General features: G+C 36.1%; 1 protein-coding gene across 6 annotated transcripts in view; it reads right to left on the bottom strand.

The window, feature by feature from the left end:
- The window catches only part of SMARCA2 (SWI/SNF related, matrix associated, actin dependent regulator of chromatin, subfamily a, member 2), a 99,911-nt gene that overhangs the window by 8,388 nt on the left and 73,700 nt on the right, over positions 1 to 17,823 (bottom strand). For 4 of the 6 annotated variants that reach the window (XM_015848900.1, XM_015848899.1, XM_032441518.1 and 1 more), the window contains one exon: positions 8,595 to 8,812. In XM_015848900.1, the coding sequence (XP_015704386.1) occupies positions 8,595 to 8,812 (218 nt within the window). Of the gene's footprint in view, positions 1 to 8,594; positions 8,813 to 10,775; positions 10,884 to 13,750; positions 13,892 to 17,823 lie in introns of those variants that run through there. The other 2 variants (XM_015848902.1, XM_015848903.1) reach the window with 2 other exon arrangements.

The following is a 17,823-nucleotide window of genomic DNA, read 5'->3' as shown; positions in this document are numbered from 1 at the left end:
CTGGAACTCTATGAAAGCAGGAAAAGGACTTGAATTGAAATACTGTAGTGCTTTGACAACTGCAGTTTTACCCTTTTATAAACTTTTTTTTTTAAAAATCAAAGCATCCCTCCCTCCTGTCAGTCTAAGTTTATATTCTTCAGTCGTTTTGTAGTTCTTTTTGTATCTCCTGGTCACATCACACCATTTGTTCATATTGACTTTGGTTATAGCAGATTCTGACTGCTATCAGAACAACTAGATTTTACAAGGAAAAACATTATTAACTCCCTTCAATGAGTGTTAGGATCCTGGGAAGATCATACTAACTGCACTGAAATTCTCTACTGTGATTTGTACTTCTTCAATCATCTGAAATAATGTGATGGATTACCAAAAATCCTCTCATTCTCTAGGAACGTCACATTATTTGAAGGTGTTTGGAACTCCTAATGTTTCCAGACTTACCATCGTTAACCCTCTATTAAGTTATATTTATTTATTTATTTATTTTTCCCACATGTAGCTCTCCAGCTAATAGAAGACTGCGAGATATTTGGAGATGAAATGTACTGATGGCCCTTACAAGCTTAAGGCTGTGGGTTGTTGTTGGTTTTTTTGTTTTTGAATCTCACAACAAAACAGTGGAAAAAAATCTCTGTTGAGAAGAACTGTAACTCATTGTACAGAGCATTCATATGCCATTTCCTGGCTCTTGTTCTCATACTCCCCTCTCTCATAGCCCTTTTTTCTAATTTCCACCTTTGGATGGTAACTTAACATGCAAAATCTTCACAGAAATTGAGCAAAGAGAAGGTTGCCACCTAGTCTCAGCCTTTACCTCAGCTTCAATCTCACAGCTACCCTCCATAACAGTGTGGGATCTTAACAGACATGTTAAATTGATGTTGGATCAAAGGTTAATTGAGGCAATTCTGCTACAGAAGATAAGGATAGTGAGAAGTACAGAACAGCTTTGTCCTTCATGAAATTCATGAATGCCTATCATATCTTAGACATCTCTTAATGTTTGATCTATTACAAGCATTTTTAGAGGTACAAACTTGCTTTGGGAATCTTAAGAGATCAATGAACAAAGAAGAATGAACGAACAGAACTTTGCCATTTCTTAAGCAGCTGTTGCTCACCTAATCCAAGATTTATTACTGTTCTTAGGACACTTTTGCTCATTATATACTCTGCACCAAAGAGGACAGTAATACTGAAGTTCAATCATAGCTTCCTAATCAGTGTCATCCAACTGATATTCCTAGGGACAACTTGCATCTAGAGTATTTTTCTATCCAGTGTTAACACTGTAAATGCCCCTACCTCATCGTAATTTTTTCTGATTTGCAGCAGCAGACCCTGTTCCCCTTGTCTTCTTACAGTAACTGCCAGACTGTCTCCTGGCTGTTTAGAAAAGATTATGGCAAATACAAAACCACATTTCTTGGTGCCGTGGATGCACGGTGAGATAAGAAGGTGTACTGTGCCACTCCATCAGGGAAGGTAAGAGTTAAGCCTATATACACTACACAAATACTGGAATGGTCAACCTTTCAGACCATTTGCTCCTCATACTCCAGGCAGTTCACTAGCAACCTCAGCCAACAGATCTCACAGAATTATAGGGTGTAGGATTGACCTCTGGAGATCACACTGTCCAACCTTCCCAAATAAATCTAGTTCACTTGGGTATCTCACTGTTACCAAAATAAACAAAATGAATAAATGACAACAAAAGTGTCATCCCAGATTCCATCATTTCTGTCCTGATAGAAAATAACTTTGATGCTCTCAGGCCACTCTATCTTCACATCTCCTTCAGTAATGAATTACACTAAAGAGTGAAATTCATTAATTTAATACTTCTCCTGCCAAAGTGGCAGTTGTTTATACTATGGATTTGAAGTTGCTGATCCTGTTAATGATGTCTGTAAGTCACAGTGTCATGTCAAATAACAGAACCCGTCTTCCTCTCAGACTACTAACGACAATGTATTAAGAACACACTACACAATTTACAAAATACAAAGTTGCTCTCAAAACTTTATACAGTGTGGACTTGGACATGGCATGCAAGCACTGAGTTATCACTACTGTATTTTAAACTTTAGCAGCTTTCTTCTAACAAAGACATCTATTTGAGAAGAAATAGAAAATCACTAATGCAGGTGCTGCTTCAAGTACATTTCAGAGTCTAGCAGTATATTAAGTATTATTTAAGAATGAACAGCTTCTCATAACCTGATTTTCAGCAGATTCTGAAATACATTATGCATATTTGCACTATTAAAAAAGCTTCCTATAATTACACAGCCTTTTATTCAATAGCTCCATAATTCTTCCCCCTTCCCCTCCTTTCTACATAGCTGCACAAACCCTTATATTGTATTATTTGAAAAATAAAGCAGTAGTAAACTATTACAATAGCAATATTTTATTTTCAAGGTATAAATCTAGCCAACTGCAGCTTGCTCACACAGTCTATTAAACTAAGAATGCCACAGAAAACCTTCAAGCTTTTGTTTGATGTAATTAATTACTGAGAATCACTTAAGGTCATGAAAAAAAAAAAAAAAAAAGGAACAACAAAGCACTAAGAGCATGAAATATGCAACAGACAGAAAAGGAATGCCTGATTTTGTCTACGAAGATCAATAACAGCTTATTCTGTTGTACCATTTTTATAGAACCTCCTCTCACAAGGACTGTTATCTTCTGCTCTTTGCCTATATTGTAAAATCATATGATGCTTTCTGACAGTCATGGGCTGTGTCACTGCTACAAATGGAGCAAATTATTAATAATTAAGCATTATTAAAGCAATATTCAGATTTCAGTTCCCATCCTCACTTTTATAATTAGAAAAAAATAACAACAACTAGCAGAACTACTGCATGCGCAGTAAAAAATCACTTACGGTTGCCTGGCAACTAGCAGGATACATGCTGAAGGGAAGAAGGATCAGAATAAATTATGAGAGCTGACTGCGAAACAACCAAGGCTGACAGCTTACTGCATCAGTCCTATTTGCTCACATGCAAATACCTAAATGGTAAGCAAGCTAAAACTCATTAAGAGAAATTACTACTCTTTTTTTTTTAAAGATTTTTGCTTAGAAACTATTTGTGTTCAGTGCTTCCAGTTTTACCCTGGAATTGCTTATAATGTGTGCCTAAGTACATATTTCCACTCATTTGGTAAGTATTATTGTTAGCAGAAATAAATGCAGAAACAATTAGGCTTAATTCATGCATATCTGGTTTCGTTCCCCTTTTCCCTGGCAGCATGAAGCCAGAAGCAAGCTGCGACCCACCTATCAAACCACTTTCTGTCTAGGATTCAAAAGAGAAAGACAATTACAAGGATGAAGATGTATGATGCTCTTGTATTTCTAGCAAAATCTCACACTTCTTTGTTAACACTGAAATCCAGTATAGAGTGGTTAGAATGAATGCTGACACCCAGAAACACAGTATACAAATTTACAGCTCCTATGTGAGTGAAACTCAAAATGACGTTTGCTGTACAATCAAAACAAAACAATTGTGTGTGTGAAGAATTTAAAGAAAACATTAGAACAACCACCTCACTATGTACAATTTCAAAGAGTAATCCACGTAGGCAGGGAAATTATTCACTTTTGTTATAAGTTTTTAGTGATTCATCTTTTTTGAAACTGACTACAGTAATAAATGGCAGACCTGTCCCTATCACTGAAACTGAAACAAGTACATATACTCCTATTTCTGAAATATGGCTATATACTCCATAGCTTTGGCTTGACTATAAATAAGAATTATTTCCTCTGCATGTTTGAATACTTAAAGAGTACCAGTTGGCATAATTAATTAACAGTTAGATCAGCAATGGCTAATTACATTACTCACTGTATTACAGTAGTTAAAAACTGCCAACGTGAGAAAACCACTAGAAAAAGTTTGAAAAAAAAAATTCATTTCACATACAGAGGAAAATATTCTCTCCTAGAGCTATGCTCTATCAGAACTAGAATACTATTTGAATATTTTACTTTTAAAGAGGCAGTGATTATAATATAAGGAATCATAGACAGGTGAAGGCTCTTGCATAAGCAGGAAACACGGGTAGGGAACAACAACTCCAATTTTCTTACCAGTTTTATTAAATGTGGTCAACAGCTACACCAATACAAGGTGGAGGCCTTGTGAAGCTAGTGTGCACAGCACTTAAGTCCTTAGTCTAGCCAAGGCAGATGAGCTGAGGAGTTGGATCACAAATGCAAATCACTGCCTGTAATTGACCTGATAAGGTCATGGGGCTTTTAAGTATAATGTTTCTATCTAAACAAAGGTAATGCAAAACAGCAGGTGCACCAAACAGGCGCCTAAACTGTAAACTCTGATGCAAGGCAGAAGTGAACAGCAGATTTGTATGGATGCTGAAGGATTATGAGGAATGAATTATCATTCTTTGCTTAATTGCAACAATCAAGAAAGTAAAGCAATTCTCACAGCTTGTCTTCCTCTGTAATAATTTAGAACAACAAAAAAACCTTCAAAGAATGAAAACGATGGGTTTTGAAAGTAAGCATTCATGTGCATGATACAAAGTCAGTCACCTCAAGCATTTGGTATGCAAATTCCTTAGTCAGAAAATTAACTTCTCTTTCCAGTAAAACTGTTCTTCTCTTTAAAAGGCTAAAGCATTTCAACTGGATGACCAGACTAACTGCACTTTCCAAAGATACAACATACATATTACATGTTATTCTCCATACTAAGATTCCACTAAGATAACTAAGCAATCTTATGGGCATTTCTAATTTTAGAGGGAAAAGAAGAAAAATTACAATCATCAGAACTAGAAATGAATGACAGTAATCTGGGTTGATGCACTCTCTTCTAAACAGGTGATTTATACAGCAATATTAAAATGAGGTACCGGAGTTGTAAAGGCAACAAAACACTACTGGAAGTCAAGAAGTAACTTCAACACAATATCAAATTAAAATACACTAAAATTTATTTCACACAGAGCCTGTAAAGGCAATGTATAAATTTTACACTGGAGGATCGGGATCAATGTGCTTCCAGGTCATTGTATCTAAGATCCTAGATCTTAGGATCATATCATATCCTAATAAACAATCATATCAATTTTTTAAATCAAGGAATCTAAATCTAGATAGGTATTTTTGCTCCATTATTCCCTACAGAAGGATGTTCCAGAATTCTTTTTAGTTACTAACTTGAATGCATTCTTGACTGTTTACATTCACATAACCTCGTGTATTCCGTTTATTTCTACATTCTCCTGGTGTTCATGCTTTCTTTGTTTCTCAGGTGAATTTACTGAAAGCAATCATCTTCCTCTCTCAGACTGGGCTGTATGAGAATAAATAAAAAACCCTGTTTCCTCTTGCAAGACTCTCTCAACCTCGTTAACACTAAAGTAGCTATTTATACTAGTTTAAGTACAGACTAATCTTCCTATTTCATATTTCATAAGAAACAACAAGTTCATCACAAGTAATGACATATATTTCCTTGTCCATACTGGCAGTAGTGTTCTCCGTGCTAAATGGTATAGTTCTTTTAATACTTCATTGCCCTGCAATTGTCCTACCTATATTCTTACTATCCCTTTATCTTCACAGCCAATATCATTATTCTTATTGAGAGCTAAATTAGCATTCATTTAATTCTGCAGGCCACAGAGCATCTGCCCTATGAAGAAAGGCTGAGGGATCTGGGGTTGTTTAGCTTGGAGAAGAGAAGGCTCCAGGGAGACCACACTGCAGCCTTTCAGTATTTGAACTAAGTGTATGAGCAAAAGGGTGACTAACAGTTTGCACAGGCAGACAATGATAGGTCAGGAGGAAATGGCTTTAAACTAAAACAGGGGGATTTAGTTTAGATGTTAGAGGGAAATTCTTCACTTGGAGAATGGTGAGGCACTGTACCAGAGATGCTGTGGATGTCCTGTCCCTGGAGGTGTCCAAGGTCAGGTTGGATGGGGCCCTGGGCAGCCTGACCTAGTGGGTGGAAATGCTGTCCATGGCATAGGACTGCAACCAGAAGGGCTTTGAGGTACCTTCCAGCCTAAGTCAGTCCACAATTCTATGACTTATTTACTGTGTCACCCTCAGTGCACACTACATCTTTCCCTGTTCCTTTTTTATTAATATAAATCAAGAAATATTTTCCAGAATGTTCAGTATTTCCTGCAAGCTTTAAACTCACTTCTGGGAATTCTCACTTCTTTTTCTCAAAAAGACAATTCTGAAACAGTTTCAGACTTCTTCACCATTTTTTTTTCTAGAAACAGCCTTTATTCTTTCTCTTTCATCCAGGTCAAGAATCAGCCTTTTCCCAGAAGACTATCCTTCACTTTAATATTAACATTTCATAATACTTCTATCCTAGCAAATTCAGATCTCAACCACATTAAAACTTCAATTACTGAGCTGTTTTCCTTAATTTATCAAACTGTACTCTTTTCTCCATCTGTCCATCTAATTTACAATGAAGGAACCAGATTACTTAATCCAAAGTTTTTATCCACAGCTGTATTCCATCCAAGTAGATGCTGCAAAAATTTGGAAAAGCTGAAGTAAGAAAAAAAGCAAAAAAGCATAATGCAAAATCTTTTAAGACTGTTTCTCTGTCTTAGCCTTACTTAGGACATTCTTCCTTGAGGTCAGAGGATTCTGACCATCTATGTTGTTTTTCCTTCACTGAGGATTTATTCTTCAGTCTAAAGTATTACAGATGAAATTTATACTATAAGTAGGCTTCACTTATAATAGAGAAGAGAAAAATGCTCTGTATCTGTAGTTCTGCACTGTTACAGCTGGTAACATATTTTATCCTTTGATACTCAAAGCTGAGTAAAGAGCAGAGGTAAAAATTAAGAATGCAACACTGATTTCAACACACATTTTTACTTCTCCACAGCACTTACTACACTAATTCAGGTATGACTATTTGTTTTAGCAGTACATAAGATAAACACTTATCAACACAAAGAAGAGCCTAAAGGACATAATCCAAGAGTGGAATCCAAAGCAAAGCAGCCTGAAAGGAGGTAGTAGCATGAGTCTGATAAGTCCTCAACAGTTCTCACTACAAAGTGTCCAAACAGAGCTGGAGATTTTAACAGTGCATAAGAACTGATTTTTTCCCTATTTTTCTACTATTTGCTTTATTAAATGGGAAATGCCTCCATGAGGATGTGACCTCAATGCTAACTTCACTGGCTTGCATAGAGCTCTTTAACAGTGTTTTACAACTAGTTGGATATCTACCACTGAATAGAAGAGGTGCTCCACGCCTCAGATCACCTTCATGGCCCTTCTCCAGACCCACTCCAACAGCTCCATGTCCTTCTTGTGTTGGAGGCCCTAGAACTGGAAGCAGTACTCCAAGTGCGGACTCACAAGAAGCCAGTCACACTTCTCTTGATGCAACCCAGAAAACAGCTAGCCTTCTGGGCTGCAAGCGCACATCAACTGCTCATTTTGATCCTGTCATGAGATGAGTATACTATATATGAATATACTGACTTTGTAGTCAGCTTCCTGCTCATCCTGTTCACTGCTGTGTGTCCTCTTCTAATACAACAACCTTTGACAACCAGAGAGTCCACAGATAACAGAATGATTCACTTCAACATTTACTGTGCCAAAGAAGTCAGGCTCTGTATCTTTCACCGAATACTACCTAAGTTAAATTTCTGCAGCCATATCTAGAACAGAAGCTGCAAAAAGGAAGAAGTGCAATGTGCCATTTGAAGTCAGTGCATGTTTCCCTACATGCAAAAATTGTACTGTTACACTGTTGTGTGTCATGCAAATACTTCACAATTGTTTCTGAATGCATTACATACTAATTTAACTAAGATCAGCCTTTCTATGATGCATGTAATTCAACGTATTGCTAAGAAGATATATAAACAAGAAGGCTATACTAAGTTTTGTGAGATAAAAAGCAGAGTTCAAAACCACAACTTCCTGAAACAAATCTGATTCAAAGGTGCTATTAACTAACAACTCAATTTCCTCCTCCTGAAGCAAAGATGATTTTCAATTCAGAAACCTGCCAAGTAAAAAATTCTTCAAGTCATATTTTGGTTTAGAACCTACGTTTATTCCTTAGGCTAAGCTATTTATTATTTTATGATACTGAAATGGTTTGATGACCAGATTTTTTGCTTTTTTAAAATATCTTTTTTATTTCCACAACTTCCTATCAGGTGGGTCTTCAAAATTTAAACTCTCTACATTGAACTCTCTACATTCCATTTACAACAGAACAGGTTGCCCAGAGATGTTGTGGATGCTCCATCCCTGGAGGCATTCAAGGCCAGGCTGGATGTGGCTCTGGGCAGCCTGGTCTAGTGGGGGGGTTGAAACTAGATGATCATCGTAGTTCCTTTTTCATCCCAGGCCATTCTATGATTCTATGATGCTATGCAATTCCATGATTAAGGAGGATCAAGCCTTCCAGGACCAAGCCCTACAAGGAATTACTTTTCAGAAACACAATGTAAGTAAACCATTCTGAAGACTGAAAATAAAACTGAAGCAGGACAGGAAGGTGGAGGGAAAAGAGAGACAGAGTGCTCACCTGTCTTTGTAGTTTATCACCGTATCAATGATGGCATTCATTTGTTTTGTCAGTTTGGGTGGGTTAGGTGATAACTTCTCTGCAGGAGGTCTGCCTCTTCTTTTCTTTGCTTTCTCTCCATCATCCTTCCCAGAATCCTTATCCACATTTCTTCGTCTCTTCCGCTTTTTAAGCCGGACTTCCTCTTCCATTTCTTCCAAATTGCCGTCTTCGATTGCCTGAAAGTCATGGATTCAAAAAGTACAACTTTAAAACAAAGGATGTATTGCAAAAAGAAATAAGAGACTATATTTAAAAGCATAAGTGCAACCCCAAAGGATGCAGATAATGCGACTCTAAGTATTCAGTTTACTTATATGAAAAGTTTCCTCGTATAAAAAGACTTCAACGAAAAACTGAGTTGCTGGCAAAGACACACTACACTCTAATTCATTCTAAAAATCCCTCAGTTCTCTAAAAAAATAAATATTTATCTGAACCTTAAATTTCACACCATGTCACAGTTTCACAGAAAATGAGGGCCTGTGGTACTGTGTCAGTAAATATACAGGAAACAGTTGTTTGTTACATCAGTGGCAGTTCTTGATTATTTAGTTGCACACAGAACAGAATTTTATGTTGCTTGATTTCAACCAGGACAATCTACACTACACTCTGCTCCCAAAACCAGATCACACACAGCTCTTTGTTCACACAAACAATGCACAGCTAACTTACGCAGTAACAATAAGAATCAGATTCTCTTCCAAATAGTTTAAGTGACTTACAAATCATCTAAGCATTAAAGCCAACTATTAAGTATATAATTTTCTTCTACAATAGTATCTAAGAAAAGAGCCAGAAGAACTGACAATACAGTGCTCTGCAGTAAAAAGCACTCATAGCATGGGATGCAAAAAAAAAAAAAAAAAAAAGAACACCACACAGAAAAAAAAAAAAAAAAACAGTTTCCTTTACCTGGATGTATGCTTTTAATCAGACCCAGCAACACCATACAGAGAGATTAAAAACAAAAACAAAAAAAAAAAAAAATCCAAACTGCTACAAAAAAAACCCCACCAAAAACAACAAAAACAAAAAAAACAACCCCCACAAAACAAAACAAAAAAAAACAAGGGAAAAAAAAGGAATCTGCTCACACAATGACTAACAGTTCCATGTGATAAAGAAGCTGAACTTTTCTTGCCTTGGGAAAGACCCCCCTTCCCGCTCCAAAAAAAAAAAAAAAAAAAAAAAAAAAAAAAAAAAAAAAAAAGGAAGAAAAAAAAGGAAGAAAAAAACCCTAGGTCATAAAGGAACTGTTATTAAGAAAAGAAGGGGGAAAAAAAAGAAAAAAGAAAAAAAGAAAAGAACCCTAAAACTAGTCTTTCTGATTAATGCTTTCTCAGAACATAACTGCTGTTGATATTTGTCCCTTTTGCCTCTCAATATCGCCTGGAGAACATGCAAATGCTAATCAATCCTTTCTCGAAGCTGAAAGAGCTCTAATCATAAGGCAATTACCTTCATTTTTCCACAGCACCAAACATGGCTAATATTTATGATCATGTGAGCATAACAATCTATATGAAAAGAGTCATTACAGCCCAGACATAATTTCATTCAATTGTGTACAATGTCTCCTGAAAAACGTTTTGTGAACAAAACCTGGTGCGCAACACAGAACAACCTGGCATGTTAAAAACACCAGTGGGATTTCAGTATCTGTTTCCTATGCATTCTCCAATGTGCAAATCCACAGAACAAACACGAACACAGAATCCTGAGGGACAGCCTGAAAGTAGGCCTTAATAATGAAAAGACAATTTACATCATGCTTCCACAGCACTCAGATAACCATTATGAAGGAGGCTTGAGATCTGATGAGTTAGGAAGAAAAAAGAATGAAAAAAAATCTACACACAAATTCATTAATATTCATTTGGCTAAAGCAGGACACCCACTACAAACCACTGCAGCTAACAAAGATAAAGAAATTTCTCTGCATATCTTGGAAGCTAGAAATGCTAATAATAAATACAGCATGCAAGGCTGTCAACAGTTAATGTCACTGCTCTCCTTAAGCACTCAGTTGTACATAGAATTACAGAGAGCACCGACTTTTGATGTGTTAAACACCTACACATGCCTGTGATGTAGTTCTACTGAATCTTCAAGACAGCAATGAAAAAGGATATTTACCTTACCACTATCAGCAGGCCGGCTATCGGAAATCACAGTTAGTGGGGATAAAATTAACAAGCCAGCAAAGCAGCGAGCTGCTAGTCTCTTCATCAGCTGATCAGGAAAAAAAAGAGAGCTGGGGAAAGGCTATGTTTTCATATACAAGTAATTTTATTTTACTGAAAATTTAATACTGAAAGGATTGTGGATACTCAAATCTGCTGTTTCATTCTACCTACCACAAGGCCTGAAGCCTTCCTCCTTCAGCCTGCTTTAATATTGACAACTACTTATCGTATTTTTCCCTTCATTATTCTAGCCATCCAAATTAGATTTTTAGTTGAGCAGTTATTTATTCTTGTGACTATTTCAACTGCAATGGCAAAATTAAACAATTTCACATACGATACTAAATCGACATTCAGTTGCATGCATTTTAAAGAGGTATTTATCACAGTAAATGTATTCCTTCTGCTCTGCAGTGAGCAGATCAGGTTTTGGATGCTGAAACTGATGAAATGCTACTATAATTGACAAGAAGTTAAAAACAAACAAGATATCATTTTGTTAACTTTGGTATAATTTTGTTGTCTTCCAGAAAATTGGCATTTGCTCAATTACAATAATCTATGTTTTTGTTTCCTTGTTAAATGTTCTGCTCCCAAAAAATAAGTGTTGCCATCACCTCAGAGTGAGTACAGTACAGCCATGTTATTTTATAATTGTACATATAGTTCTCGCTTAGACTACATGAGATTTTGAAAAAAAAAATGATAATAATGAAAAAGAGAGAAGGAAAAAAGATAATTTTTTAAAAAACACCATACATTCAGCAATGAAGTAAAAATTCACAATAAAAATAAAACCCCAGGAAAATAACTCTTACACTTCTATTTTTAAAATTAGTGACAAGCAGGTAGTAAACTGATTGCTAGCATACCACAGACCTGCAAATGAATACTAAAATTCCTGTACTTAAACCAATTCATTATTATACTCAGCTTTCAAAATGTATGTGCATCTATGTACATTTGGACAATTTTTCTTAACTCACAGCTTAAATTGCAATTTCTTTTGACAGAACTTGCAAACTAAAGTAGAAACACACGCAGCTCAAGAATGTTGTTAATGGGACAACTAATTTGTCTCGATTCCTAAACAGTAAATCTACATTTTGGATATAAACTATAGTATTTAAAATAAAACTTAAAACTTACTAGTTCTTCTGCCCTAGATGTGGCTTAAAACCCACAATAATCTAATATGAGCAAAGGTGTTATGATCTATGTATGCACTTACTCATATGCATATACAACAAAATATCTATTAAAACAGTCCATCAAAACTCTTATCTATAAAAGACTGTTATTCTAGGACAGAGGCTCCATGCCAAAGAGAATGCCCTTTCAAACCTTTAATTTCATGTTAACAGTACAGATCTCAGATGCAAATCTCCAGTTCTTGGCAGATGATGCATTGTGCAAGAGGGCACACACATCTGCATACTCTGTGCCTCTGGATTGGTGAGGTGAACAGTGAGAGAATCAAGGAAAACAGTACACAAATAGAACTTTAACAACTTTCTTCTATTAAGGAAATGAGACAAAACAGTACATGAGCCCAAGTCCTTTATTTTGAAAGAAAGCTGTGGTACTGTGATAATTTAATAGAGTCCAGTTTTGCAAAGGACTGGACACCTCATCAAAGAAGCAGCCACTGGAAATGTCATGACTCATTTTAAGTCCACTAGTAAGAAAACTTCTGAGCTTTTCTGAATCTTAGTGCTGTATCCCAGTCCACAAAACAGTGGACAAAACTACTTCCTTTCTCAATAGCTAAAATCACTTAAGTTTCTTGGGGCATCAAAATTGTAAGAAAGAACATATTGGCCATAAATTAAGAAGTCAAGCCTCCTTTATCTGAAAAAGGAACCCACACAGAGACAATGTTGATTTTTTAGAGGCCAAGCAGAAGTTGCTTCTTAGACAGTCAACATTCCTATTGTTGCTTGCAATTACACTTTCTTCTTTCTAAATGAAACTATCTTAGCTGTTTTGAGGTGGAAGCACTTAGGAAATCTGATACTATGCTAAAAGAGTCCCACAGAAAACATAAAAATGGAAACCAATCTGTAACCCCACTAGAAGAATAGGTTATTAAATAAGCAGTGTAAGCTATCCAATCAGATTCTTGAAAATGTAACACATTATTGAGCACTACTATTGAACTCATTTTAAACTAATACCTACAGACCCGAGCAAACATGAAGAGCTACAGTGTTGTGGTTTTTTGTGACTATCTTCCACAAGTCAAGCACCATATAGGTCTTAGAACAGTTCTGAACTCATTTTACAGGAATCAAACAACTTGAATGCAGTCAGTGGAGGTTCTGAGAATAGTATCAGATCTGTATGTCTCTAATGTTCATACTAAACAACATTGCAAGAAAGTTATGTTTCCTTTGATATAACTACTGTATGACTACACTAAAGCATACAGAAAGCCACTGGTACTACCAACAGTCAAAGACACTAAACACAGAAAACGTAATAAAAATGAGGTAGGGAGACATGATAAATATACTTGATTGATGATAAACACGTGTTAAAAATCCTGAATACATAACCAAACAGAAGTATGTTCACTTTTAAATTCCCTATGCACAAATACCAGCTCAGCTATGCAAACTTTTCTGAAGTACAAGCTTTTCCAGGGACAGCAAATAACATGCATTTGTGGTTTAACCCAGCAGCAGCTCAGCAACAAACAGCTATTTGCTTACACTACTCCAGCTCACAGTGGAATGGGGGAGGGAGTCAGAAAAAAAGAAAAGAAAAAAAAAAAAGAAAAAAAAGAAAGTAGCACTCACATATTAAAATAGAAATTATTTACTAAAACAGAAAAAAAGAAGAAAAAAAGAGAGAAATGACTATAATGACAACAATATAAATGTATACCTATATAAAAAGTTAATGTACAGTGCACCTGCTCACCTCATGCTCATCCATGACCATGCCCAGCCAGTCCCCGAGCAGCAGAGGCCTCTCACCAGTCCACTCTCCCCAGTTATACCTTTTTTTACACGACACCACATAGTACGTAGTATCTCTTTGGTCCATTTAAGTCAGCTGCCCTGGTTGAGTCCCTTCCTACCTGTGCCCCCCCCAGACCCTCACTGGCAGGACAGTATGAGAAGCTGAAAAACTGAAACATCCTTGGCTCTGTGCAGCACTGCTCAGCAACAGCTGAAACATTGGTGAGTTATCAGCAATGTTCTTCTCATGGAGCCAAAACACAGCATCGTATCACACACCGAAGACAATCAACTGTGTCCCTGCTGAAATCAGGAAGGCACTGTTCTGACAACTGACCATGAGAAACTAAACGTAAAAGCTGCTAAGAACTTAACAACAAAAAGCCCATCAGTGATGCACTTACTAACAAGAGGATACTGCTTTACAAAATGAAGTTCCCATTTAACAATTTTGAAGAGCAGAAAGAAGTGAAAGAACCCTACAATACGTTAAGGTGTCAAAAGCACTAAAACATCACTTCTCTGCTGGTACCTACCATTTTCTCTCTTCAAAATAATCTGAATCCTGCAGTGATATTCCAATACAAACTCCATTTTTTCCCTTCTATGCTCTACTTGATATCCTGTCTTAATTTTATACTGTTTCTCAGTATGTGGCTGACAGCTGATGAAGACTTCAACTTTCAAACCTAGAACTTGTCCTCCAGGAAGATCACTTCAAAATCCAGTTCTGCTTAGTTTCTCAATGCTGACATTCCAGATACCTGGCTACTTTATAGCTTCCACACATCAGAATAATTTGCTAGCCCTTCAGAGGAAGTCCTCCTTCTCCATAACTAGATTGCTCTCACTATATTACAGCACAGAGATCAGTATATTAATGATAATGATTATGAAGAAGAAAAATTACACCACATTTCTCAATTGAATAAAAGGGCATAGATATACAGTAAGATCAAATGTGCAAAGACTAAATATCTGGGGGTAAAAACAGGATTTGAAAAGTTATTTTAACTGAATTTTGGATAACACTGAGCAGCGAATTTCCACTCTGACTTTTAGTCTGAACCATAGTACCATATAAATTCAAATCTGCCCAAGGCAAAGAATTAGTAAATGCTTCTAGCATTTATTTATTTTCACTGATGAATCATTCTACTACAGATAAGGAAGATTCCAAAAATTCTTCATCCAACACAAGTGAGAAATTGAAGAACAAAATGTTGTTATTACAAAAACACAAACTTGCAATAAAAAGTCTTCTCAGATACGCTGGAGTTACACAAATAAGGAACTCTGATTTTTCCTCCAATGTTTATATGTCTCCATGTTCACTGTACTAAAAACTGCTTCTTTTTGAGAAGTAGAGAAAGCTTTTTTTTGTTTTGCACTTAAAAATTGTAAACAGTTGCTTAATCATTAGCACAGAAACTCCAAGTGTATGCTTTTAATTGGAAATTAAGGGTAACATTAATGCAAATTATAGAAAAAATTCCTTGCGTTTGATTTCAAAGACTGATGTGAAAAAGAAGCCTGACATGATAATTCAAGTACATACTCACCTTTATTAAAATAGCCTCATCCAAAATTTTTAAAAAGTATCTATTTAAAATTTTGTACAAGCAATGCTTTCATTTGTTCATTTCACCTGTATTTTGTTTTTGGTCTAGTATAAATACTTGTATCTTACTGTATAATCATTGCCTCTAATATGACAATTACTAAGTAAAGTAACACACCAAGACAGCACTGATAAGGTCCCTCCATGTTATAGCAAACTATATTGACACAAATGTAAGTTCCACTGCTGGGAGGAACTGAGTGACAAAAAGCAAGGGCTAAATTAGTTATATTGTACTGACTGTGAATATGCCTCCTTTGGGTGGAGTGCTAAGAATAAAAACATTTCCCTGCATTAAGACACTACATGGCAAAACAATATCATCTATACACTGTGGTCTATATCTATTCAATCACAGACTCTTGTGGACTTCTGCAGGCTTTCAAAAATAAGCAAGACTTACTGCTTCCATTTAAAACACATGTGTACTTTATGTCTTATTAAGTACATTTAATTTCAAGAAACAGCCTGGTGTTCAAGCCAACTTCATCCAAAGAAAGAAAGAAATAAAGAAATTAGAAAAAAATTATATGGCAGGAATTACTGTTACCAACCTCTTAGTCTATTACTGAAAGACTTACTTTGGTTTGGTTTGTTGTCATTTTTTGTTTCTTTTTTAAATCTTCTCTCTGTCCTTCTGAAAGTCTAAATCACCTACCAAACAACTCTTGTTCACTTTGGCACTGTCTGGCTTTCCAATTCAAAACTAGATGATTGTAAGCCAGCACATAATAGACTTACAAAATGCTGCACATAGGTCACTCCAAAAGCAATGCTTCCTGTTTTCAAGGAAAATACAACAAATACAAAGCACATAGTAACACTATTTGATAGAGCAAATTCTTAGTTACAAAAACACTATTTTTCAACACAGTCACCACCATTAGCTATATATTTTCAACAGCAATGAAGCAGAGGCTGTATGCCATGCATGTAACAATCTGCACCAGTGGAGATGACCCACTGTTATCACTGCTGAAATGCACCACCACTGCCTCACTGTGCTTGTATCCACTGGCTGGTCTCCATAAATGTTCAGCAAGTGTCGACAAATGTCAATGGGTGCAACCTTTTCCAGATGGAGGAATTCAGTGACACACCTTTGCTTAGTGTGCACTTCCATGCCAGACGCCAGGCTGTCACAGTGGCCCTCTGCTGCCATCTGTCACACAGTAACAGCATGTAACAGACTACTGGTGTGAAAGTTCAACTTCTTCTGCCATAACACCAACATCTGCTTCTGACACTGTCGGCTGGCATAATATAACAGGAGCCATTGCTTTCGCAGCTGTCCTCGCATGTGAACATGGTTACACAGAAAATGTAATTCTGAAAGGGTTCTTAGTAGCTGTTCTGAACTGTGTGGTAATCTGTGAATTTCAGATTGTTTAGTATATTGATAAAGAAATCAGAAGCAAAATGTACGAATGGAACAAGATGCAAGTAGTTTAAGAAATACACTGCAAAGTTATCTATGAAAATATTGTAGGAAAATTTATAAGGAGAAAAAGATTGTTTACAGACCAACGGTAATAAATAAATAAATATAATATGATTGAAGCTATCTATCAAGACTGATTTAATTGAAGCGCTACAAGTAATTTCAAATAGAAAAGAAAAACAAACCAGGAACTGACTGTGATCAAGAGGCAGTATGTGTTCTATAACTATATTATTGTATAATATTATATTACTCAGTATATTACTTTAGAACTATTTAGGCTGGAAAAAATCAATTTTTCTAAATATAATTATTTTCTTAAATTGTCCAGAAAACAAACAAACAAAACAAAAAAAATCACACTATGAAGTTGTTATTACGCTTATTCTTCTTTAATTGAAATGGTCCCAATTCCTTGAAGTTTGCCTTGCCAAAACATAACAATGTCTAAACCCCAACTGAAGAATTTTAAGAATCTCTCAACAAGCCTGTTAATGAAAGGAAAGTTTATGAAACACAACGCGTGAGCAAGAAATGCAAGAAAACTTCAGATAGGAATTTGCACAGGAAGCATCCTTTTCCACACTATTTACAAAAAGGTGAAAGATGGAAAAAGAGTTCTGGCTGCAAACAAGTCTCCCTTGCTACCTGCTACCGTCTCCACTCATGTGTGATGAATTACGGACAGTTTTCACCAGCAGAGAGAAACAGTTAAAGAAAAATACATGTTTCCTGGTTTCTGATTCACAGGTAATTCATTTTCAAGAAAAATCGAACAAGACTGAGATATGTCATTTTTTCCCATTTATCTTGTTCATATGACAGAGATGCATACATTTGCTGCACAGACAAAACCCTGGAGCTTTTCAGGACTGTTCATTTTACTGAGGAATACTGGAAGGAGAAGAGTTTTCTTCCTTTTTTAAAATTGTACTGGTATCCCCTCTAACTTACTCAGAATTCTGAATCA

The sequence above is a fragment of the Coturnix japonica genome, chromosome Z (assembly GCF_001577835.2).
Source record: "Coturnix japonica isolate 7356 chromosome Z, Coturnix japonica 2.1, whole genome shotgun sequence".
In the NCBI taxonomy this organism is placed as follows: Eukaryota; Metazoa; Chordata; class Aves; order Galliformes; family Phasianidae; genus Coturnix; species Coturnix japonica.
This window is presented reverse-complemented; position numbering and strand designations above follow the sequence as displayed.